Source organism: Bombina bombina, chromosome 3 (genome assembly GCF_027579735.1).
Source record: "Bombina bombina isolate aBomBom1 chromosome 3, aBomBom1.pri, whole genome shotgun sequence".
NCBI lineage: Eukaryota > Metazoa > Chordata > Amphibia > Anura > Bombinatoridae > Bombina > Bombina bombina.
The window spans coordinates 31,562,431-31,582,904 of NC_069501.1; the positions used below are offsets into that span (position 1 = coordinate 31,562,431).

Below are 20,474 nucleotides of genomic sequence, written 5' to 3' on the forward strand. Positions count from 1 at the left end.
GTCTGTAGCCTTCACTGTGTGATGAGTGGGTTCTCTACTATGTACGGAGTGTTCCATAATACAGTCTCACCATGTGCAGGGAGGGTTAGTGTTTCTTAAGATTCTGCATTTCATAAACCGTCTGTACATTACTGCTGCAATATACAATCCTCCTGATGTAAGAAATGCAAATCACTTATACAATATCTCTTTAGCAGTTCCATGCCAGTCGGGTTAGCTATTATAAACCTCCTTGTGTATTAAAAGTAAATAATAATAAAGCACTGCATAAAAATAATAAAAATAGCTTCCCCTTCGGTAATAATACATTTGAAAAATGTATGTTGCACTCAGACACAAAGGAGCAGTTGAATAATTTAAAAAAAGAGAGGGAAATAGCCCAGCTAATAACTGTAACTGCCATGCTAAGTCAGTGGACAAACACATAAAATTCACAAAGAGATTCCCCTCACATTGCCAAACAGTTAAATCGCTTTTACTGTGTATATAACAGAGGGTATATGGTAGCATTGAGATGTAACCCAGGTGAATAAGCGGAATAGTAAATAGAAGTAGAAGCTATTACCACATAATGAACAAAAACGGCTATTACCACGTAATGAACAAAAACGGCTATTACCACGTAATGAACAAAAACGGCTATTACCACGTAATGAACAAAAACGGCTATTACCACATAATAAACAAAAACGGCTATTACCACGTAATGAACAAAAACGGCTATTACCACATAATGAACAAAAACAGCTATTACCACGTAATGAACAAAAACGGCTATTACCACATAATGAACAAAAACGGCTATTACCACGTAATGAACAAAAACGGCTATTACCACATAATGAACAAAAACGGCTATTACCACCTAATGAACAAAAACGGCTATTACCACATAATGAACAAAAACGGCTATTGCCACGTAATGAACAAAAACAGCTATTACCACATAATGAACAAAAACGGCTATTACCACATAATGAACAAAAACGGCTATTACCACGTAATGAACAAAAACAGCTATTACCACATAATGAACAAAAACGGCTACTACCACATAATGAACAAAAACGGCTACTACCACATAATGAAACAAAAGTTCAAAAAAGAATATAGTTGTCTCAGATGATAGTGCAGATGGTTAACACTTTTCAATATATTTGTGTGAAAAAAACAGAATTTATGCTTACCTGATAAATTACTTTCTCTTGCGGTGTATCCAGTCCACGGATTCATCCTTACTTGTGGGATATTCTCCTTCCCTACAGGAAGTGGCAAAGAGAGCACACAGCAGAGCTGTCCATATAGCTCCCCCCCTAGCTCCACCCCCCAGTCATTCGACCAAAGGTTAAGAAGCCAAAGGAGAAACCATAGGGTGCAGTGGTGAATGTAGTTTAAACAAAAGATTTTTTACCTGACTTAATTGCCAGGGCGAGCCGTGGACTGGATACACCGCAAGAGAAAGTAATTTATCAGGTAAGCATAAATTCTGTTATCTCTTGCAAGGTGTATCCAGTCCACGGATTCATCCTTACTTGTGGGATACCAATACCAAAGCTTTAGGACACGGATGAAGGGAGGGAACAAGACAGGTACCTTAAACGGAAGGCACCACTGCTTGCAAAACCTTTCTCCCAAAAATAGCCTCCGAAGAAGCAAAAGTATCGAATTTATAAAATTTGGCAAAAGTATGCAGTGAAGACCAAGTCGCTGCCTTACAAATCTGTTCAACAGAAGCCTCATTTTTGAAAGCCCATGTGGAAGCCACTGCTCTGGTAGAATGAGCAGTAATTCTTTCAGGAGGCTGCTGGCCAGCAGTCTCATAGGCCAAACGGATGATGCTTTTCAGCCAAAAGGAAAGAGGAGGTAGCAGTCGCTTTCGTTTCTCTCCTCTTACCAGAATAGATAACAAACAAAGAAAATGTTTGTCTGAAATCCTTAGTTGCTTGAAAATAGAACTTTAAAGCACGAACTACATCAAGATTATGCAAAAGACGTTCCTTCTTCGAAGATGGGTTAGGACACAGAGAAGGAACAACTATTTCCTGGTTAATATTCTTGTTAGAAACAACTTTAGGAAGAAAACCAGGTTTGGTACGCAAAACTACCTTATCTGCGTGGAACACCAGATAAGGTGAATCACACTGTAAGGCAGATAATTCTGAGACTCTTCGAGCAGAAGAGATAGCTACCAAAAACAAAACTTTCCAAGATAACAACTTAATATCTATGGAATGTAAAGGTTCAAACGGAACCCCTTGAAGAACTGAAAGAACTAGATTTAGACTCCATGGCGGAGCCACAGGTTTATAGACAGGCTTGATTCTGACTAAAGCCTGTGCAAATGCTTGAACGTCCGGTACCTCTGCCAGACGCTACTGCAAAAGGATAGACAGAGCAGATATCTGTCCCTTTAAAGAACTAGCCGACAATCCTTTCTCCAAACCGTCTTGGAGAAAAGACAATATCCTGGGAATCCTAATCTTACTCCATGAGTAACCCTTGGATTCACACCAACAAAGATATTTCCACCATATCTCATGGTAGACCTTCCTGGTGACAGGCTTTCTAGCCTGGAGTATCTATAACTGACTCAGAAAAACCACGCTTTGAAAGAATTAAGCGTTCAATCTCCAAGCAGTCAGACGTAGAGAAACTAGATTTGGATGCTTGAACGGACCCTATATTAGAAGGTCCTGCCTCATTGGCAGTGTCCATGGTGGGACAGATGACATGTCCACTAGGTCTGCATACCAAGTCCTGCGTGGCCACGCAGGCGCTATCAAAATCACTGACGCCTTCTCCTGCTTGATTCTGGCGATCAGACGAGGGAGAAGAGGAAACGGTGGGAAAACATAAGCCAGATTGAAGGACCAAGGCGCTACTAGAGCATCTATCAATGCTGCCTTGGGGTCCCGGGACCTGGATCCGTAGAGAGGAAGCTTGGAGTTCTGACGGGACGCCATCAGGTCCAACTCTGAAATGCCCCATAGCTGAGTCAGCTGGGCAAATACCTCCGGGTGGAGTTCCCACTCCCCCGGGTGAAAAGTCTGACGACTTAGAAAATCCGCCTCCCAGTTGTCTACACCTGGGATGTGAATTGCTGATAGATGGCAGGAGAGGGCCTCCGCCCAACTGATTATTTTGGTTACTTCCCTCATCGCTAGAGAACTCTTTGTTCCCCCCTAATGATTGATGTAAGCTACAGTCGTAATGTTGTCCGACTGAAATCTTATGAATTTGGCCGCAGCTAGGTGAGGCCATGCCTGAAGCGCGTTGAATATCGCCCTCAGTTTGCGCTACAGATGGCCGAGGAATGGAATGAAGAACTCGGCAAGTAGTTAAAAGTTTCAACTTTCTGACCTCCGTCAGAAATATTTTCATTTCTACCGAATCTATTGGTGTTCCTAGGAAGGGAACCCTTGTGAGTGGGGACAGGGAACTCTTTTTGATGTTCACCTTCCACCCGTGAGACCTTAGAAAGGCCAATACAATCTCTGTGAGAGCCTTGGCTCTGTGAAAGGACAGCGCCTGAATTAAGATGTCGTCCAAATAAGGCGCCACTGCTATGCCCCGCGGTCTTAGAACCGCCAGAAGGGACCCTAGCACCTTTGTGAAAATTCTGGGAGCAGTGGCTAAGCCGAATGGAAGAGCCACAAACTGGTAATGCTTGTCTAGAAAAGCGAACCAGAGGAACCGATGATGATCTTTGTGGATTGGGATATGCAGGTACGCATCCTTTAGATCCACGGTAGTCATATATTGACCTTCCTGGATCATAGGTAAGATTCTCCGAATGGTCTCCATCTTGAATGATGAGACTCTGAGGAATTTGTTTAGAAATTTGAGATCCAGGATTGGTCTGAAAGTTCCTTCTTTTTTGGGAACCACAAACAGGTTTGAGTAAAACCCCAGCCCTTGTTCCGCAATTGGAACTGGGTGGATCACTCCCATTGTATGTAGGTCTTCTACACAGCGTAAGAATGCCTCTTTCTTTGTCGTGTCTGTAGACAGACGAGAAATATGGAGCCTTCCCCTTGGAGGGGAGTCCTTGATTCTAGAAGATATCCCTGGGTAACAATCTCTAAAGCCCAGGGATTGAGAACATCTCTTGCCCAGGCCTGAGCGAAGAGAGAAAGTCTGCCCCCTACTAGATCCGTTTCCGGATCGGGGGCTACCCCATCATGCTGTCTTGGTAGCAGCTGCAGGCTTTTTGGCCTGTTTACCCTTGTTCCAGCCCTGATAAGGCTTCCAGGTTGCCTTGGGCTGTGAAGCGTTACCCTCTTGCTTTGCAGCTGTAGAGGCTGAAGCGGGACCGCTCCTGAAATTACGAAAGGAACGAAAATTAGCTTTGTTTTTAGCCTTAAAAGGCTTGTCCTGGGGGAGAGCATGGCCTTTTCCCCCGGTGATTTCTGAAATAATCTCTTTCAATTCTGGCCCGAAAAGGGTCTTTCCCTTGAAAGGGATATTTAACAATTTGGATTTTGACGACACATCGGCCGACCATGACTTGAGCCAAAGCGCTCTGCGTGCCATAATGGCGAAGCCTGAATTTTTTGCCGCCAACTTAGCTGATTGCAAAGCGGCATCTGTGATAAATGAATTAGCCAGCTCTAGAGCCTTAATTCTATCCATACTTTCGTCATATGAGGTCTCCGTCTGGAGCGACTCCTCCAGCGCCTCAAACCAGAAAGCCGCTGCAGTAGTTACAGGAACAATGCAGGCAATAGGTTGGAGAAGAAAGCCTTGTTGAACCAAGATTTTCTTAAGTAAACCTTCTAACTTTTTATCCATAGGATCTTTAAAAGCACAACTGTCTTCAATTGGTATGGTTGTGCGCTTAGCAAGTGTCGAAACAGCCCCCTCTACGTTAGGGACCGTCTGCCACGAGTCCCGCCTAGGGTCAGTTATGGGGAACATTTTCTTAAAAATAGGTGGGGGGACAAAAGGGACACCTGGTCTATCCCACTCCCTAGTAACAATATCCGCAACCCTCTTAGGGATCGGAAATGCATCAGTGTATACAGGAACCTCTAGGTACTTGTCCATTTTACACAACTTCTCTGGGACCACCATAGGGTCACAATCCTCCAGAGTAGCTAATACCTCCCTGAGCAAAATGCGGAGGTGTTCCAATTTAAATGTAAATGCTAATGAATCTGACTCTGCCCAATGAGAAACTTTTCCTGAATCGGAAATTTCTCCCTCAGACATCAAATCCCTCACCTCCATTTCAGAGCGTTGTGAGGGTACATCAGATAAGGCTACCAAGCTTCAGACTGCTCATAATCTGTTCTTAAAACAGAGCTATCACGCTTTGTAGGAAAAACTGGCAGTTTGGATAGAAAGGCCGCAAGGGAATTATCCATAACTGTCGCTAGTTGTTGCAATGTAATAGGGGCAGACGCACTAGAGGCACTAAGCGTCGCTTGCGCGGGCGTAACTGGTTGTGACACATGGGGAGAGGTAGACGGACTATCCTCATTACCTTCAGTCTGAGAATCATCTTGGGCCACATTTTTATGTGCAACAATATGATCTTTAAAGTGTGTAGACACATTAGTGCAATTGGGACACATTCTGAGAGGGGGTTTCACCATGGCTTCAAAACACATTGAACAAGGATTTTCCTTAGTGTCAGACATGTTTAACAGACTAGTAGCATACACAAGCAAGCTTGGAAAACACTTTAATCAAATAAAAAACACAATTTGAAAAAAACGTTACTGTGCCTTTAAGAAATAAAAAGAGCACACAATTTTACAAAACAGTGAAAAATTTCCTTTTGAAATTTTCACAGTATGTACCTAAGGCTTAAATAAGATTGCACAGCAAGTTTCAGAACGATTAACCCCTTAATGCCCAAACCGGAGCAGCCTAAAGCCATCAACCGGTTAACAAACTACAGCACCTTGCTACAGCTTACAGCTGTGGCCCTACCTGCCCTTAGGGATCAGTTTTGGGGAAATAAAGCTTCTTCTAGGCCCTCAATCAGCAGCTGGACCCTCCATGTGAAGCAGCATAAAACAGTCTCTCAATTCTAAGTGCGCATCTGAGGCGCGAAATTAGGCCTCTCCCACTCCACTCCGGAGTTGTGAGGCCTACAAAAATCCCTTCTAAGTGACTAAATTTATGCCATGTGGATAATAACCCCAGTAAAACACTCCAAAGTGCCTAAAAACATAATTTATGCTTACCTGATAAATTCCTTTCTCCTGTAGTGTGGTCAGTCCACGGGTCATCATTACTTCTGGGATATTAACTCCTCCCCAACAGGAAGTGCAAGAGGATCACCCAGCAGAGCTGCTATATAGCTCCTCCCCTCTACGTCACACCCAGTCATTCGACCGAGAACCAACGAGAAAGGAGAAGCTAAAGGGTGCAGTGGTGACTGGAGTATAATTTAAAAATTTAGACCTGCCATAAAAAACAGGGCGGGCCGTGGACTGACCACACTACAGGAGAAAGGAATTTATCAGGTAAGCATAAATTATGTTTTCTCCTGTTAAGTGTGGTCAGTCCACGGGTCATCATTACTTCTGGGATACCAATACCAAAGCTAAAGTACACGGATGACGGGAGGGACAGGCAGGATCTTATATGGAAGGAACCACTGCCTGAAGAACCTTTCTCCCAAAAACAGCCTCCGAAGAAGCAAAAGTGTCAAATTTGTAAAATTTGAAAAAAGTATGAAGAGAAGACCAAGTTGCAGCCTTGCAAATCTGTTCAACAGAGGCCTCATTCTTAAAGGCCCAAGTGGAAGCCACAGCTCTAGTAGAATGAGCTGTAATTCTTTCAGGAGGCTACTGTCCAGCAGTCTCATAAGCTAAACGTATTATGCTACGAAGCCAAAAAGAGAGAGAGGTAGCAGAAGCTTTTTGACCTCTCCTCTGACCAGAATAAACGACAAACAGGGAAGACGTTTGTCGAAAATCTTTAGTTGCCTGTAAATAAAATTTCAGGGCACGGACTACATCTAGATTGTGCAGAAGACGTTCCTTCTTTGAAGAAGGATTAGGACACAAGGATGGAACAACAATCTCTTGATTGATATTCCTGTCAGTGACCACCTTAGGTAAGAACCCAGGTTTAGTACGCAGAACTACCTTGTCTGAATGAAAAATCAGATAAGGAGAATCACAATGTAAGGCAGATAACTCAGAGACTCTCCGAGCCGAGGAAATAGCCATTAAAAACAGAACTTTCCAAGATAACAATTTGATATCAATGGAATGAAGGGGTTCAAACGGAACACCCTGTAAAATGTTAAGAACTAAGTTTAAACTCCATGGTGGAGCAACAGTTTTAAACACAGGCTTAATCCTGGCCAAAGCCTGACAAAAAGCCTGAACGTCTGGAACTTCTGACAGACGTTTGTGTAAAAGAATGGACAGAGCTGAGATCTGTCCCTTTAAGGAACTAGCGGATAAACCCTTTTCTAAACCTTCTTGTAGAAAAGACAATATCCTAGGAATCCTAACCTTACTCCATGAGTAATTGTTGGATTCGCACCAATATAAGTATTTACGCCATATTTTATGGTAAATCTTTCTGGTAACAGGCTTCCTGGCCTGTATTAAGGTATCAATTACTGACTCAGAAAATCCACGTTTTGATAAAATCAAGCGTTCAATTTCCAAGCAGTCAGCTTCAGAGAAATTAGATTTTGATGTTTGAAGGGACCCTGGACCAGAAGGTCCTGTCTCAGAGGCAGAGACCAAGGTGGACAGGATGACATGTCCACTAGATCTGCATACCAAGTCCTGCGTGGCCACGTGGGCGCTATTAGAACCACCGATGCTCTCTCCTGTTTGATTCTGGCAATCAATCGAGGAAGCATCGGGAAGGGTGGAAACACATAAGCCATCCCGAAGGTCCAAGGTGCTGTCAAAGCATCTATCAGGACCGCTCCCGGATCCCTGGATCTGGACCCGTAACAAGGAAGCTTGGCGTTCTGTCGAGACGCCATGAGATCTATCTCTGGTTTGCCCCAACGTCGAAGTATTTGGGCAAAGACCTCCGGATGAAGTTCCCACTCCCCCGGATGAAAAGTCTGACGACTTAGGAAATCCGCCTCCCAGTTCTCCACTCCCGGGATGTGGATTGCTGACAGGTGGCAAGAGTGAGACTCTGCCCAGCGAATTATCTTTGATACTTCCATCATCGCTAGGGAGCTTCTTGTCCCTCCTTGATGGTTGATGTAAGCTACAGTCGTGATGTTGTCCGACTGAAACCTGATGAACCCCCGAGTTGTTAACTGGGGCCAAGCCAGAAGAGCATTGAGAACTGCTCTCAATTCCAGAATGTTTATAGGCAGGAGACTCTCCTCCTGAGTCCATGATCCCTGAGCCTTCAGAGAATTCCAGACAGCGCCCCAACCTAGTAGGCTGGCGTCTGTTGTTACAATTGTTCAATCCGGCCTGCTGAATGGCATCCCCCTGGACAGATGTGGCCGAGAAAGCCACCATAGAAGAGAATTTCTGGTCTCTTGATCCAGATTCAGAGTAGGGGACAAATCTGAGTAATCCCCATTCCACTGATTTAGCATGCACAATTGCAGCGGTCTGAGATGTAGGCGTGCAAAGGGTACTATGTCCATTGCCGCTACCATTAAGCCGATCACCTCCATGCATTGAGCCACTGACGGGTGTTGAATGGAATGAAGGACACGGCATGCATTTTGAAGCTTTGTTAACCTGTCTTCTGTCAGGTAGATCTTCATTTCTACAGAATCTATAAGAGTCCCCAAGAAGGGAACTCTTGTGAGTGGAAAGAGAGAACTTTTCTTTTCGTTCACCTTCCATCCATGCGACCTTAGAAATGCCAGTACTAACTCTGTATGAGACTTGGCAGTTTGAAAGCTTGAAGCTTGTATCAGAATGTCGTCTAGGTACGGAGCTACCGAAATTCCTCGCGGTCTTAGTACCGCCAGAAGAGCACCCAGAACCTTTGTGAAGATTCTTGGAGCCGTAGCCAATCCGAATGGAAGAGCTACAAACTGGTAATGCCTGTCTAGGAAGGCAAACCTTAGATACCGGTAATGATCTTTGTGAATCGGTATGTGAAGGTAAGCATCCTTTAAATCCACTGTGGTCATGTACTGACCCTTTTGGATCATGGGTAGGATTGTCCGAATAGTTCCCATTTTGAACGATGGAACTCTTAGGAATTTGTTTAGGATCTTTAAATCCAAGATTGGTCTGAAGGTTCCCTCTTTCTTGGGAACCACAAACAGATTTGAGTAAAACCCCTCTCCGTGTTTCGACCGCGGAACCGGATGGATCACTCCCATTAGTAAAAGATCTTGTACACAGCGTAGAAATGCCTCTTTCTTTATTTGGACATCTCTTGCCCAAGCCTGGGCGAAGAGAGAAAGTCTGCCCCCCACTAGATCCGTTCCCGGATCGGGGGCCCTCACTTCATGCTGTCTTAGGGGCAGTAGCAGGTTTTCTGGCCTGCTTGCCCTTATTCCAGGACTGGTTGGGTCTCCAGCCTTGTCTGTAGCGAGCAACAGCTCCTTCCTGTTTTGGTGCAGAGGAAGTTGATGCTGCTCCTGCCTTGAAATTACGAAAGGAACGAAAATTAGACTGTCTAGCCCTAGGTTTGGCTCTGTCTTGAGGTAGGGCATGGCCCTTACCTCCAGTAATGTCAGCGATAATTTCTTTCAAACCGGGCCCGAATAAGGTCTGCCCTTTGAAAGGTATGTTAAGTAATTTAGATTTAGAAGTAACGTCAGCTGACCAGGATTTTAGCCACAGTGCTCTGCGTGCCTGAATGGCGAATCCGGAATTCTTAGCCGTAAGTTTAGTTAAATGTACTACGGCATCTGAAACAAATGAATTAGCTAGCTTAAGAGTTTTAAGCTTGTTTGAGATCTCATCTATAGTTATTGAGTCAAGAGTCTCTTCCAGGGACTCGGACCAAAAAGCGGCCGCGGCTGTGACAGACGCAATACATGCAAGGGGTTGCAATATAAAACCTTGTTGAACAAACATTTTCTTAAGGTAACCCTCTAATTTTTTATCCATTGGATCTGAAAAGGCACAGCTATCCTCCACTGGGATAGTGGTACGCTTAGCCAGAGTAGAAACCGCTCCCTCCACCTTAGGGACCGTCTGCCATAAGTCCCGTGTGGTGGCGTCTATTGGGAACATTTTTCTAAATACAGGAGGGGGGGAAAAGGGTACACCGGGCCTATCCCACTCCTTAGTAATTATCTCTGTAAGCCTCTTAGGTATAGGAAATACGTCAGTACTCGCCGGTACCGCATAGTATCTATCCAGCCTACATAATTTCTCTGGAATTGCAACGGTGTTACAATCATTCATAGCCGCTAATACCTCCCCTAGCAGTACACGGAGGTTTTCAAGCTTAAACTTAAAGTTAGAAATGTCTGAATCCACTCTATTGGGATCAGAACCGTCACCTGCAGATTGAAGCTCTCCGTCCTCATGTTCTGCATATTGTGACGCAGTATCTGACATGGCCCTATTATTATCAGCGCACTCTGTTCTCACCCCAGAGTAATCACGCTTACCTCTAAGTTCTGGTAAATTAGACAAAACTTCAGTCATAACATGAGCCATGTCCTGTAATGTGATTTGTAATGGCCGTCCTGAAGTACTCGGCGTTACCATATCACGCACCTCCCGAGCGGGAGATGCAGGTACTGACACGTGAGGCAAGTTAGTCGGCATAACTTTCCCCTCGTTGTTTGGTGAATGTTGTTCAATTTGTACAGATTGACTTTTATTTAAAGTAGCATCAATGCAATTAGTACATAAATTTCTATTGGGCTCCACTTTGGCTTTAGCACATATAGCACAGAGATATTCCTCTGAGTCAGACATGTTTAACACACTAGCAAATAAACTAGCAGACTTGGAAATACTTTTCAACTCAATTTACAAGTAATATGAAAAACGTACTGTGCCTTTAAGAAGCACAGAAAAAAATGATGACAGTTGAGTAACAATGAACCGGAGAAATTATAAATTCAAATTCTTTCCGGTAAAAACACAATTTAGCAAAGGATTGCCCCCATAGTAATGAATAACAAACCCTTACATAGCAGAAAAAATGTACATAATAAAAACGTTTTTTATCACAGTCAAAGCACAATCTCACAGGTCTGCTGTGAGTGATTACCTCCCTCAAAATAGTTTTTGAAGACCCTTGAGCTCTGTAGAGACGATCCGGATCATGCAGGGAAGAAAACAGACTTGTGACTGAATTTCTGATGCGTAGCAAAAGCGCCAAAATAGGCCCCTCCCCCTCACACACATCAGTGAGGGAGATCAGTAAACTGTCTTAAATTAAATAAAACTACCGCCAAGTGGAAAAAAACAGTGCCCAAAACAAATTTTTCACCCAGTACCTCAGATAATTAAACGATTTAACATGCCAGCAAAACGTTTAACATCAAATAAATGAAGTGTCATTAGAAAGCCTGTTGCTAGTCGTTCCCACTGCAAGTTAGGCTAAAAAAAATTTATGCATACAGTATTATCCCAGTGAAGTGCCATTCCCCAGAATACTGAAGTGTAAATATACATACATGACAGACTGATACCAGTTGCTACTACTGCATTTAAGGCTGAACTTACATTATATCGGTATTGGCAGTATTTTCTCAGTCAATTCCATTCCTCAGAAAATAATATACTGCTACATACCTCTTTGCAGGTGAACCTGCCCGCTGTCCCCTGATCTGAAGTTTACCTCACTCCTCAGATGGCCGAGAACAGCAAAATGATCTTAACTACGCCGGCTAAAATCATACAAAAACTCAGGTAGATTCTTCTTCAAATTCTACCTGAGAAGGAACAACACACTCCGGTGCTGTTTTAAAATAACAAACTTTTGATTGAAGATATAAAAACTAAGTATAATCACCACAGTCCTCTCACACATCCTATCTATTAGTTGGGTGCAAGAGAATGACTGGGTGTGACGTAGAGGGGAGGAGCTATATAGCAGCTCTGCTGGGTGATCCTCTTGCACTTCCTGTTGGGGAGGAGTTAATATCCCAGAAGTAATGATGACCCGTGGACTGACCACACTTAACAGGAGAAAAGGTGTCTCCAATGAGTATTTTTTAATAAATAATCAATTACCCTGCCTTAGTGTCAACCAGCCTATTTAGCCCTGTAATGTAAGCATTCAATTCTATACTAAGTCTCAGAACATAGCTTACCCTCCCCACATGGGGATCTTGTCAGTCTTCTAGCATTATCTCAGTCTTGTCTAGAAATAAATGACTGAACATACCTCATTGCAGTCAAGCCTGCAAACTGTTCCCCCCAACTGAAGTTTTCTGGTACTCCTCAGTCCTGTGTGGGAACAGCAGTGGATTTTAGTTACAACATGCTAAAATCATTTTCCTCACAGCAGAAATCTTCATCACTTTTCTGCTAGAGAGTAAATACTACAAACCGGTACCATTTAAAAATAACAAAATCTTGATTGAAGATATAAAACTACAATTCTAACACCACATTCACTTTACCCTCCCTGAGAGAGAACCTAGTGCGTTAACGCGGCAAAGAGAATGACTGGGGGGTGGAGCTAGGGGGGGAGCTATATGGACAGCTCTGCTGTGTGCTCTCTTTGCCACTTCCTGTAGGGAAGGAGAATATCCCACAAGTAAGGATGAATCCGTGGACTGGATACACCTTGCAAGAGAAATAATAACATGAGCTATGACTAAGCTCCTACTTTGACAGCAGGTGGGTGTTTAGCCCCTCGGCTCTCCCAGGACAACTCAGATGTTCTTCCACAATGGGAGAAAAAAGTTAAACACATAATGGTGTAGTTTGTTCAGATAAATACTTAACACAAGGTTTGAAAAAGTACTCACACATAAGAGAGCTATCACTAAGCTCGTAGTTGGATAGCAGGTAGGTATCAAGCCCCTCGTTGGATAGCAGGTAGGTATCAAGCAAAAGGTTTGCTAAGCCTCTGAACTCGTAGTGATAAAGTAAAGAAGGCTATCCTGGCAAACCAAATTAGGAGATTAACAATAGCAGTTTCAAAGTTTTAGAAGTCTGTAATAATCCATAAAAACAAAGAGCATCTGACGATCGTTTCGATGTGTCAACAGCTTTTTCAAGGATATCCTTGAAAAAGTCTAAGTAATAAGTATGAAATTAGTGTGTTACATGTGTATGTCCCCTGGCTCTGATGTACCTCAGAGTAACGTACCTGCTAAAAGCCAGCGGGCTATGTGAGTGCATGAAAATGTCTACACATACCTTAAGATGCACCCACTCTACTGTGCTCACCAGCTGCAGAAAAGACTGCTTCTAGCAGAGAGCCCACCCAGTGCTGTAAACATAGCAGAAAATTTGTGTTTGGAGTATATTGACGACTCAGCAGGAGGAGGCTAATGGAACAGTCCCTGCAAAACCTGTTGCAGGCTTGTGACTAACTCCTCACTGGAAGTGATTATTTCACTATACAATACTCCAATCTCTCCTCTGTCCAAGTAGCAGCTCTTTGAGAGGGAAATTGGCCTCAAATTGGTCTGAGGACCCCTTTCAACAAATAATCTGGAGCACCTCAATTCTTAACCCTCCTGTGGAGACAAAGATAAGACTGAAATACCAGAGAGGTGGGAAGGATGAAATGCTCTTAGAGCTTTAGGAATCTTTGCTTCTTCCTAGTGGACAGGGGTTGAATCCCAGGATTAATGGCTTGTGCACCATTACCACCATATAAAAGAAAAATAATTATCAAATATCCATATGTTGGAGTATGTTCTTATTCACAGTGGATTGTGAGTTTATTCTGATATTTAATTTTAGTAAACATATTCTTAAGATTCTTTGTAATGCCGTGATTGTGCTTAGTAAAGCCTCAGTCTGTACAGCAGCTCTAATGTTTGAATGGAAACTTGTATAACTTTGTGCTTTCATTTTTAATTAAGTTTTATAATCACATTTACAGTATTATCAATATTAATATATCATCCACCACACAGGCCTAATATACCCATTATGCTTTATTATTGTTTAAAATACATTAATATGGTTAAAGAACACAAGAGGTTATTTGTAAACATGTCAGTATTTATTTCCCTTATATACTGTACAAAGGGATCAATCCAAACAACTGTAATGTAATCTTTAGAGCTGCTAAATGGCCATTGTCTAGGTTGCCTTCTACCCTCCCCTAGGAGTACCCCACCCTTCTTTCTTTTGGTTTCCTTTTACCCTTCCCTAGTAGTACACCACCCTTCCTTCTCTAGGTTGCCTTCTACCCTCCCCTAGAAGTACCCCACACTTCCTTCTCTATTTTGCCTTCCCCCCTTCTAGCAGTACCCCACCCTTCCTTCTCTAGGTTGCCTTCTTCCGCCGCAGCAGTACCCACCCTTCCTTCTCTAGGTTGCCCCCCAACCTAGCAGTACCCTACCCTTCTTTCTCTAGGTTGCCTTCTTCCCCCCTAGCAGTACCCCACCCTTCCTTCTCTAGGTTGCCTTCTTCCGCTGCAGCAGTACCCCACCCTTCCTTCTCTAAGGTTGCCTTCTACACTCCCATAGCAGTACGCCGCCCTGCCTTCTCTAGGTTGCCCCCCCCCAGCAGTACCCTACCCTTCCTTTTCTAGGTTGCCTTATCTCCCCCCCAGCAGTACCTCACCCTTCCTTCCCTAGGTTATCTTTTACCCTCCCCTAGCAGTACCCCACCCTTCCCTCTCTAGGTTGCCTTCTAACCTCCCCTAGCAGTAACCCACCCTTTCTTCTCTAGGTTGCCTTCTAACCTCCTATAGCAGTACCTCACCCTTTGTTCTCTATGTTGCCTTCTACCCTCCCCTAGCATTAACCCACCCTTCCTTCACTAGGTTGCATTTTATCCTCCCCTAGCAGTACCCTACCCTTCCTTATCTAGGTACCCTTATCCCACCCTACCAGCAGTACCCCGTCCTTCCTTCACTAGGTTGCCTTCTTCCACTGCAGCAGTACCCCACCCTTCCTTCTCTAGGTTGCCTTCTACACTCCCATAGCAGTACGCCGCCCGTCCTTCTCTAGGTTTCCTACCCCCCCCTAGCAGTACCCCACCCTTCCTTCTCTAGGTTGCCTTTTACCCTCCCCTACCAGTACACTGTCCTTCCTTCTCTAGGTTGGCTTCTCCCCCCCCCCCAGCAGTACCTCACCCTTCCTTCTCTAGGTTATCTTTTACCCTACCCTAGCAGTACCTCATCCTTCCTTCTCTAGGTTGCCTTCTACCCTCTCCTCGCAGTACACTACCCTTCCTTCTCTAGGTTGCCTTTTATCTTCCCATAACAGTATCTTCACCTTTCCTTTCCTTGGTTGCCCTTTCCCATCCCCAAACCATATCTCTGCCATAACTTCTTTTTACAGCTTTTTCTCCTTACAATAGATCCATACTTCTTATTCTCCATTACCTTTAAGCCTCCAATTACAGTATGTCAGCCTTTCTTTTGCTTGGTTGTTTATCCCCCTCTCAAGCTATATATCTCTGCTTCTTTATCTGTGCTAGGCCTAGATCTTTCTTCCCTTCGTTGCCTTTTCACCCACTTATTACGGTATCTCGAGCCTATGTTTTCATTATCGTTTTAACCTCCAAGCTGTATTGTCACCTTTCCTTCACCTGTTTGCATTTTGCATCTCAAGCAGTATTTTCAGCCTTTCTTTGATGGTGGCCTTTTTCCTATCCCTTGCCATACCTCTACTCATTTGTCTTATGGTTGCCTTATTTCCTTTTCTAGTGGTATCTTCACAGTTGCTTCTTTTGGCTACCTTTTTCCTTACCCTACCTCTATCTCATTCCTTCTCTTGGCATTCTGGCTTGTTGTTCCTTCTTTAAGTTGCCTTTTTCTCCTTCTCCTTTGCTATAGCTGTGCCTCTGTTACTCGCTATCTCTTTAGTAGTAATTATTACCACTCAAAAGCCTCTAATAGACAAAAATTGAGTGGCTACATCTACGTACAAAGGAGCATTATATCCATAATTTATATGTGAAGCTGACCCTCCAGCTGTCTGCTAGTCTTTAATTTTTACTAGGTTACTGCTCATTACTAGGTTACTAAAGTATTTATAACAATACCTTTCTCAAAATGTATATGTTCCACTTGGATCTGCCCACCATCTGTAGGGAACAGGTAGCGGCTGCCTCCAGAGACTTGAATTAAATTGTCCCCCACATTGTAACCTATAAACTAGAAGGAGAAGAAATAAAAAGTTAGGAGAGGAATTTTGGGACAACACATACTACATAATTTGTAATGTAAATGTTGTTTAACATGCTTCATCATCAGCTGCTCACTTTGTAAAGCTTCTCTGGGGGTGCCAGGGGCTCACTATGAGTATCTAGCATGGCTTCCTGAGGTCCGAGTACATCCTCTTTACTTTTGTCTCTGGCACCTTTTCCAGAGCTTCGTGGAGATTTACGTTTTCCAGACTCTGGACGCTCCTTGCTCCCTCCTTGCTTTCTACCTCCTGATTTTTTCTTTACCGCTTTCTTCTCTTGCTTGAGGCGTTCTTCCTCTTGTATCCTATCCTGTTCTTTCTTCCAGGCCTGCAAGTAATATGTCAATAAATTATAACCAACTTATCCGACAGTTTAGTAACATTTTATAATCTATTCTAAAGCTATTGGAACACGGTAGTTCTTTAAAAAGAGTGAAATGGTACTATAAGTGCAGAAGTCTTATCATAGGAAGTTAAAATAAAATAATGATATCAATAATTATCTTAACAATCAAATAATCATATGGGGAAACTATCCTCCACACATAATGAGGGCTGTAAGATTACCAACCATACTCTTGGATGTTGTGGGCAGAGACCTTATTGCCCATGACATCCAGGTGCAACAATGTCATGGCTGTTAAACTCAACCTAATGTAGCGTTAGTGTTGGCAGTAGGGACTTGGGTTGGAGATTGAAGATAGTGTTATACATCCAAGAAATTAAGTGGAGTTGGCTCCTAGCAGCAATGTCACCAGTTATATTCTTGCACAAGCGATATTGCTGTTCCTACAATCTGGCAATGGTGACATAGCAGCTGCGGTATTATAACATTCCTAAAAGCCCTCTGTGGCAAATATTGAGTTAATAAACCTCGAGTCTCTTTGTGGAATCTCACAAACATGGCGGAAGATACTGACTGATTAACTAATAAATATTTATAACCTATGCCTAGCTGTGGTATATGGAATAATGACAGACTGTCCTCCTACGCTACAAAATTCTCCTCTAGCTATAGACCACATGAGATGATCAGTTAACACCTGGCTATACACTGGCAGTGATCTCTTAATCCTGCTCAGTACTCTAAGAGACACAACTCACCTTCAAGGAGCCCTCAAGTATAAACAGGTCTTGGGTGTTGTCTGGCTCTGGCTTTAAATCACTACTGCTTCCTGATCGGGATAAACGGCCTTTAGGACCTGAAGCAAAGAATTATACATATTATCAGTAAATACAAAATCATTGCCAGCTACCATGATATAAAACGTTGTCCTTCTACCCTTATGATAAATATCTTATAAATGAAAACGTAGAAAAGCTATGTATAGAAATGTAGAAATAGTTCATCTGTGGCCAATAAGAACCTTCAATCACCTTCTTCAAGAATCCGGTCATATTTGTACAGAAATGCTGAAGCAAAACTGTCCAAGAGTGGCTACAAGTTTCAGCCATCTCTGGCATCTAATGGGGTTATACAACTATATTGTGGGGACAGCAGCAAACACAATACACCACAATAACTTCGCTATTGATGATATATTATTCTCTATTGAAGTTGTCATAAACTGATGACATAGAAATCAAATCACCTGTAATCTGTCTCCACTTGCAGCCTACTCTGATTATCAATTTGTTCATCCAAATGATATGCTGCATGCCTCTTAGTTGTATAAACAACAGATCACTTTTAGTGCAACCTATAAGGCCAAGTCATTTATTGAAAACAATGCAGATCATCATATAAACAGTTTGTGAAGAGGATATGAAAACCAGAAGAGAATGATGTCACAAGAGTCTAATTGTTTTAGATACACTGGTAATTATATGCCTCAGTTATAAAGAAGAAGACTGGTTCATTATTATTGGACATTTTAAGAAATAATATGGTGCTTGCACAGACTTATCTAGAGAGAACAGATATTCTCTCTTCTATATTCTTGGCTAATATCAGGAAATATTCACACCAAGTGAAAATCAGAAGATTCTATGTGTCCGGTCTCCTGTAATATAGACACAGAGGTATTGCTCATGGCATGATGAGTCCTGGTCTCTTATGTTTAGATATGAATACTTTTTGACGACATTAGAATAAATTGTTCTCATCACCTAAAAGACATAGCTTGCATGCCACGTGCCCTGGGCTTACGCTTCAGATACTGAGCTTTAACTTACACCCTTAGCAGGAAATGTTTACACCGTCTGACCAAAAGAGATCAAAATATGTGTTTACACAATTAGCAGGACATATTCTCACCACCTTCCCCAAGCTAAGAAATAATAAAAAAAAATGCTAGAACCTTGTGTCCTGTGATACCAGGAATTATCTTATAGTGTTAGCAAGAAATGTTCAGACAGTTGACCAGCAAAAGAAACATGTCTAGGTGACCAGCAATGGAAGTATGGGTAGGTGACCAGCAAAGGAAGTGCCACTAGGTGACAAGCAAAGGAAACATGGCTGGTGACCATGGGCTCCTACATTTAGTTACTCACTTTTACTTTTCTTTGGGGAAGTGGATTTCTTGGCCTTTCTGCCAGTGGGAGCGGTTGCTCTGGACCTCTCCTCTTTTTCCTGGTGATCTTTGTCTTTAAGGGCTTTAATCTCCTCAGCGATCCTTTCCTCCTGATACTTTTCTTCTTCTTGCTGCACCCAGTCTGAGATGGAATCTGCTACAAACTCCAAGTAGTTTCTGTATGAAGACAAGTAGAACAATAATGCAATTAATCCTGCCAATTAACTATGAGAAGAAGAGACAAGTCGTGAGAATTTAAAAAAAAAAACTGACTCAAAAAGAGGGATTTTCTTGTGAGACCTTACAATGTACTTCTCATATAACTTAAGACTGATTTAGAAAACCAACAGGTAGATCACAATACTTTAGAAAAATTAAACTTATTAAATGATTTATTTACAAAAATACCCATATTCTTTAATAGTGTTTAGATTTTTTTCTAACTTATGTGACTGACTCCCAAATGACGAGGGCTGAAAGCACAAAAAAAAATGCATCAACGTTTTCTGATTTTTTTAATTGGTCCTATTAAATTAGGGTAGAAAAATAGGGAAGTTAACTTCAATTTTCAGAGCATACAGAAGTTTTGAACCTAACAAACAGAATAACTACACAAAATATAGGAAACCACATGTATACTTGCTATAGAAAAATAAATGTCTTCCCCCTCAGAATAGAACTCGTGGCTAAACTCACACAGCTGACATGCACAAATAACAAAAAACTTGAAACTTTATCAGAATGTAAAAAAACATATTTTTTTTGCTGGAAATTAACTCAAAGAACAGAAACCTGGACTTTCATAGAACACAACATTTTGGAGAAAGTCCAATATTTGCAGAATTGATACAGATTTCAAAGGAACATGTGTCTCCTCAAACCACTGAAGAAAATGCCAATACTTTTGTCCTAACCAAAGAACAAGATGCAAAGACTAAGTTCTCTTGGACGAGAAAAGCTCCAGAAGAATTACCCTCTTATTTTGCTACCCACCAAAAAAGACAAAAATATTTTGAGAAACCATAAAATACACTGAACACTCATGGAGTTATCATTGCATTAACAGCAAAAGCAAAAGGGGACCCTGGGTCTGGTACAATAGTTTTCCCTTGCTTTAATTGGATCTATGTCTGGAAACACAAACTAACAATAATTTTTAACCAAAAAATATCCTTATGTAGGAACCATTTCCTGAGTTTCCTTTCCTGATGACCATAACGAAGTGTATGACTATAGTGTATATCTAGATATTATCTAGATGCATAGTAACTTATCAGTAGTTGTAGACTGATTGTCGTTATGCACAACTAGAGATAGAGTAGTGGATAAATGGTGGTTTCTCTTTTAGACAACAAGTTAAGTTTTTATACTAGATTACACTCAATTGGCCCCTTACATCTATTAAAGGGACATTCAATCAAAATTAAACTTTCATTATTCAGATAGAGCATGCCATTTTAAACAACTTTCCAATTAACTTCCATTAGCAAAATGTGCACAGTATTTTTATATTTAAACTTTTTGAGTCACCAGCTCCTACTGAGCATGTGCAAGAATAAGTGTGTATGCATTTGTGAATGGCTGATGGCTGTCACATGGTACGTGTATGCATTTGTGATTGGCTGATGGCTGTCACATGGTACAGGGGGAGTGGAAAAAGACATCACTTTTAAAATTTTCGGAAACAAAATCTACTACTCATTTGAAGTTCAGACTAAGTGCTATTGCATTGTCTTGTTATCTTGCATGTGTTGATT

At 42.2% G+C, this 20,474-nt stretch overlaps 1 protein-coding gene across 1 annotated transcript in view; it reads right to left on the minus strand.

The window, feature by feature from the left end:
* Window positions 1-20,474, minus strand: part of SPAG17 (sperm associated antigen 17) — a 783,114-nt gene that overhangs the window by 337,826 nt on the left and 424,814 nt on the right. Inside the window, exons 18-21 of the mRNA XM_053705129.1 lie at window positions 18,698-18,894; window positions 17,309-17,406; window positions 16,281-16,532; window positions 16,062-16,173 (exon numbers count right to left, since the gene is read on the minus strand). Coding sequence (XP_053561104.1) covers window positions 16,062-16,173; window positions 16,281-16,532; window positions 17,309-17,406; window positions 18,698-18,894 — 659 coding nt within the window. The remainder of the gene's footprint in view (window positions 1-16,061; window positions 16,174-16,280; window positions 16,533-17,308; window positions 17,407-18,697; window positions 18,895-20,474) is intronic.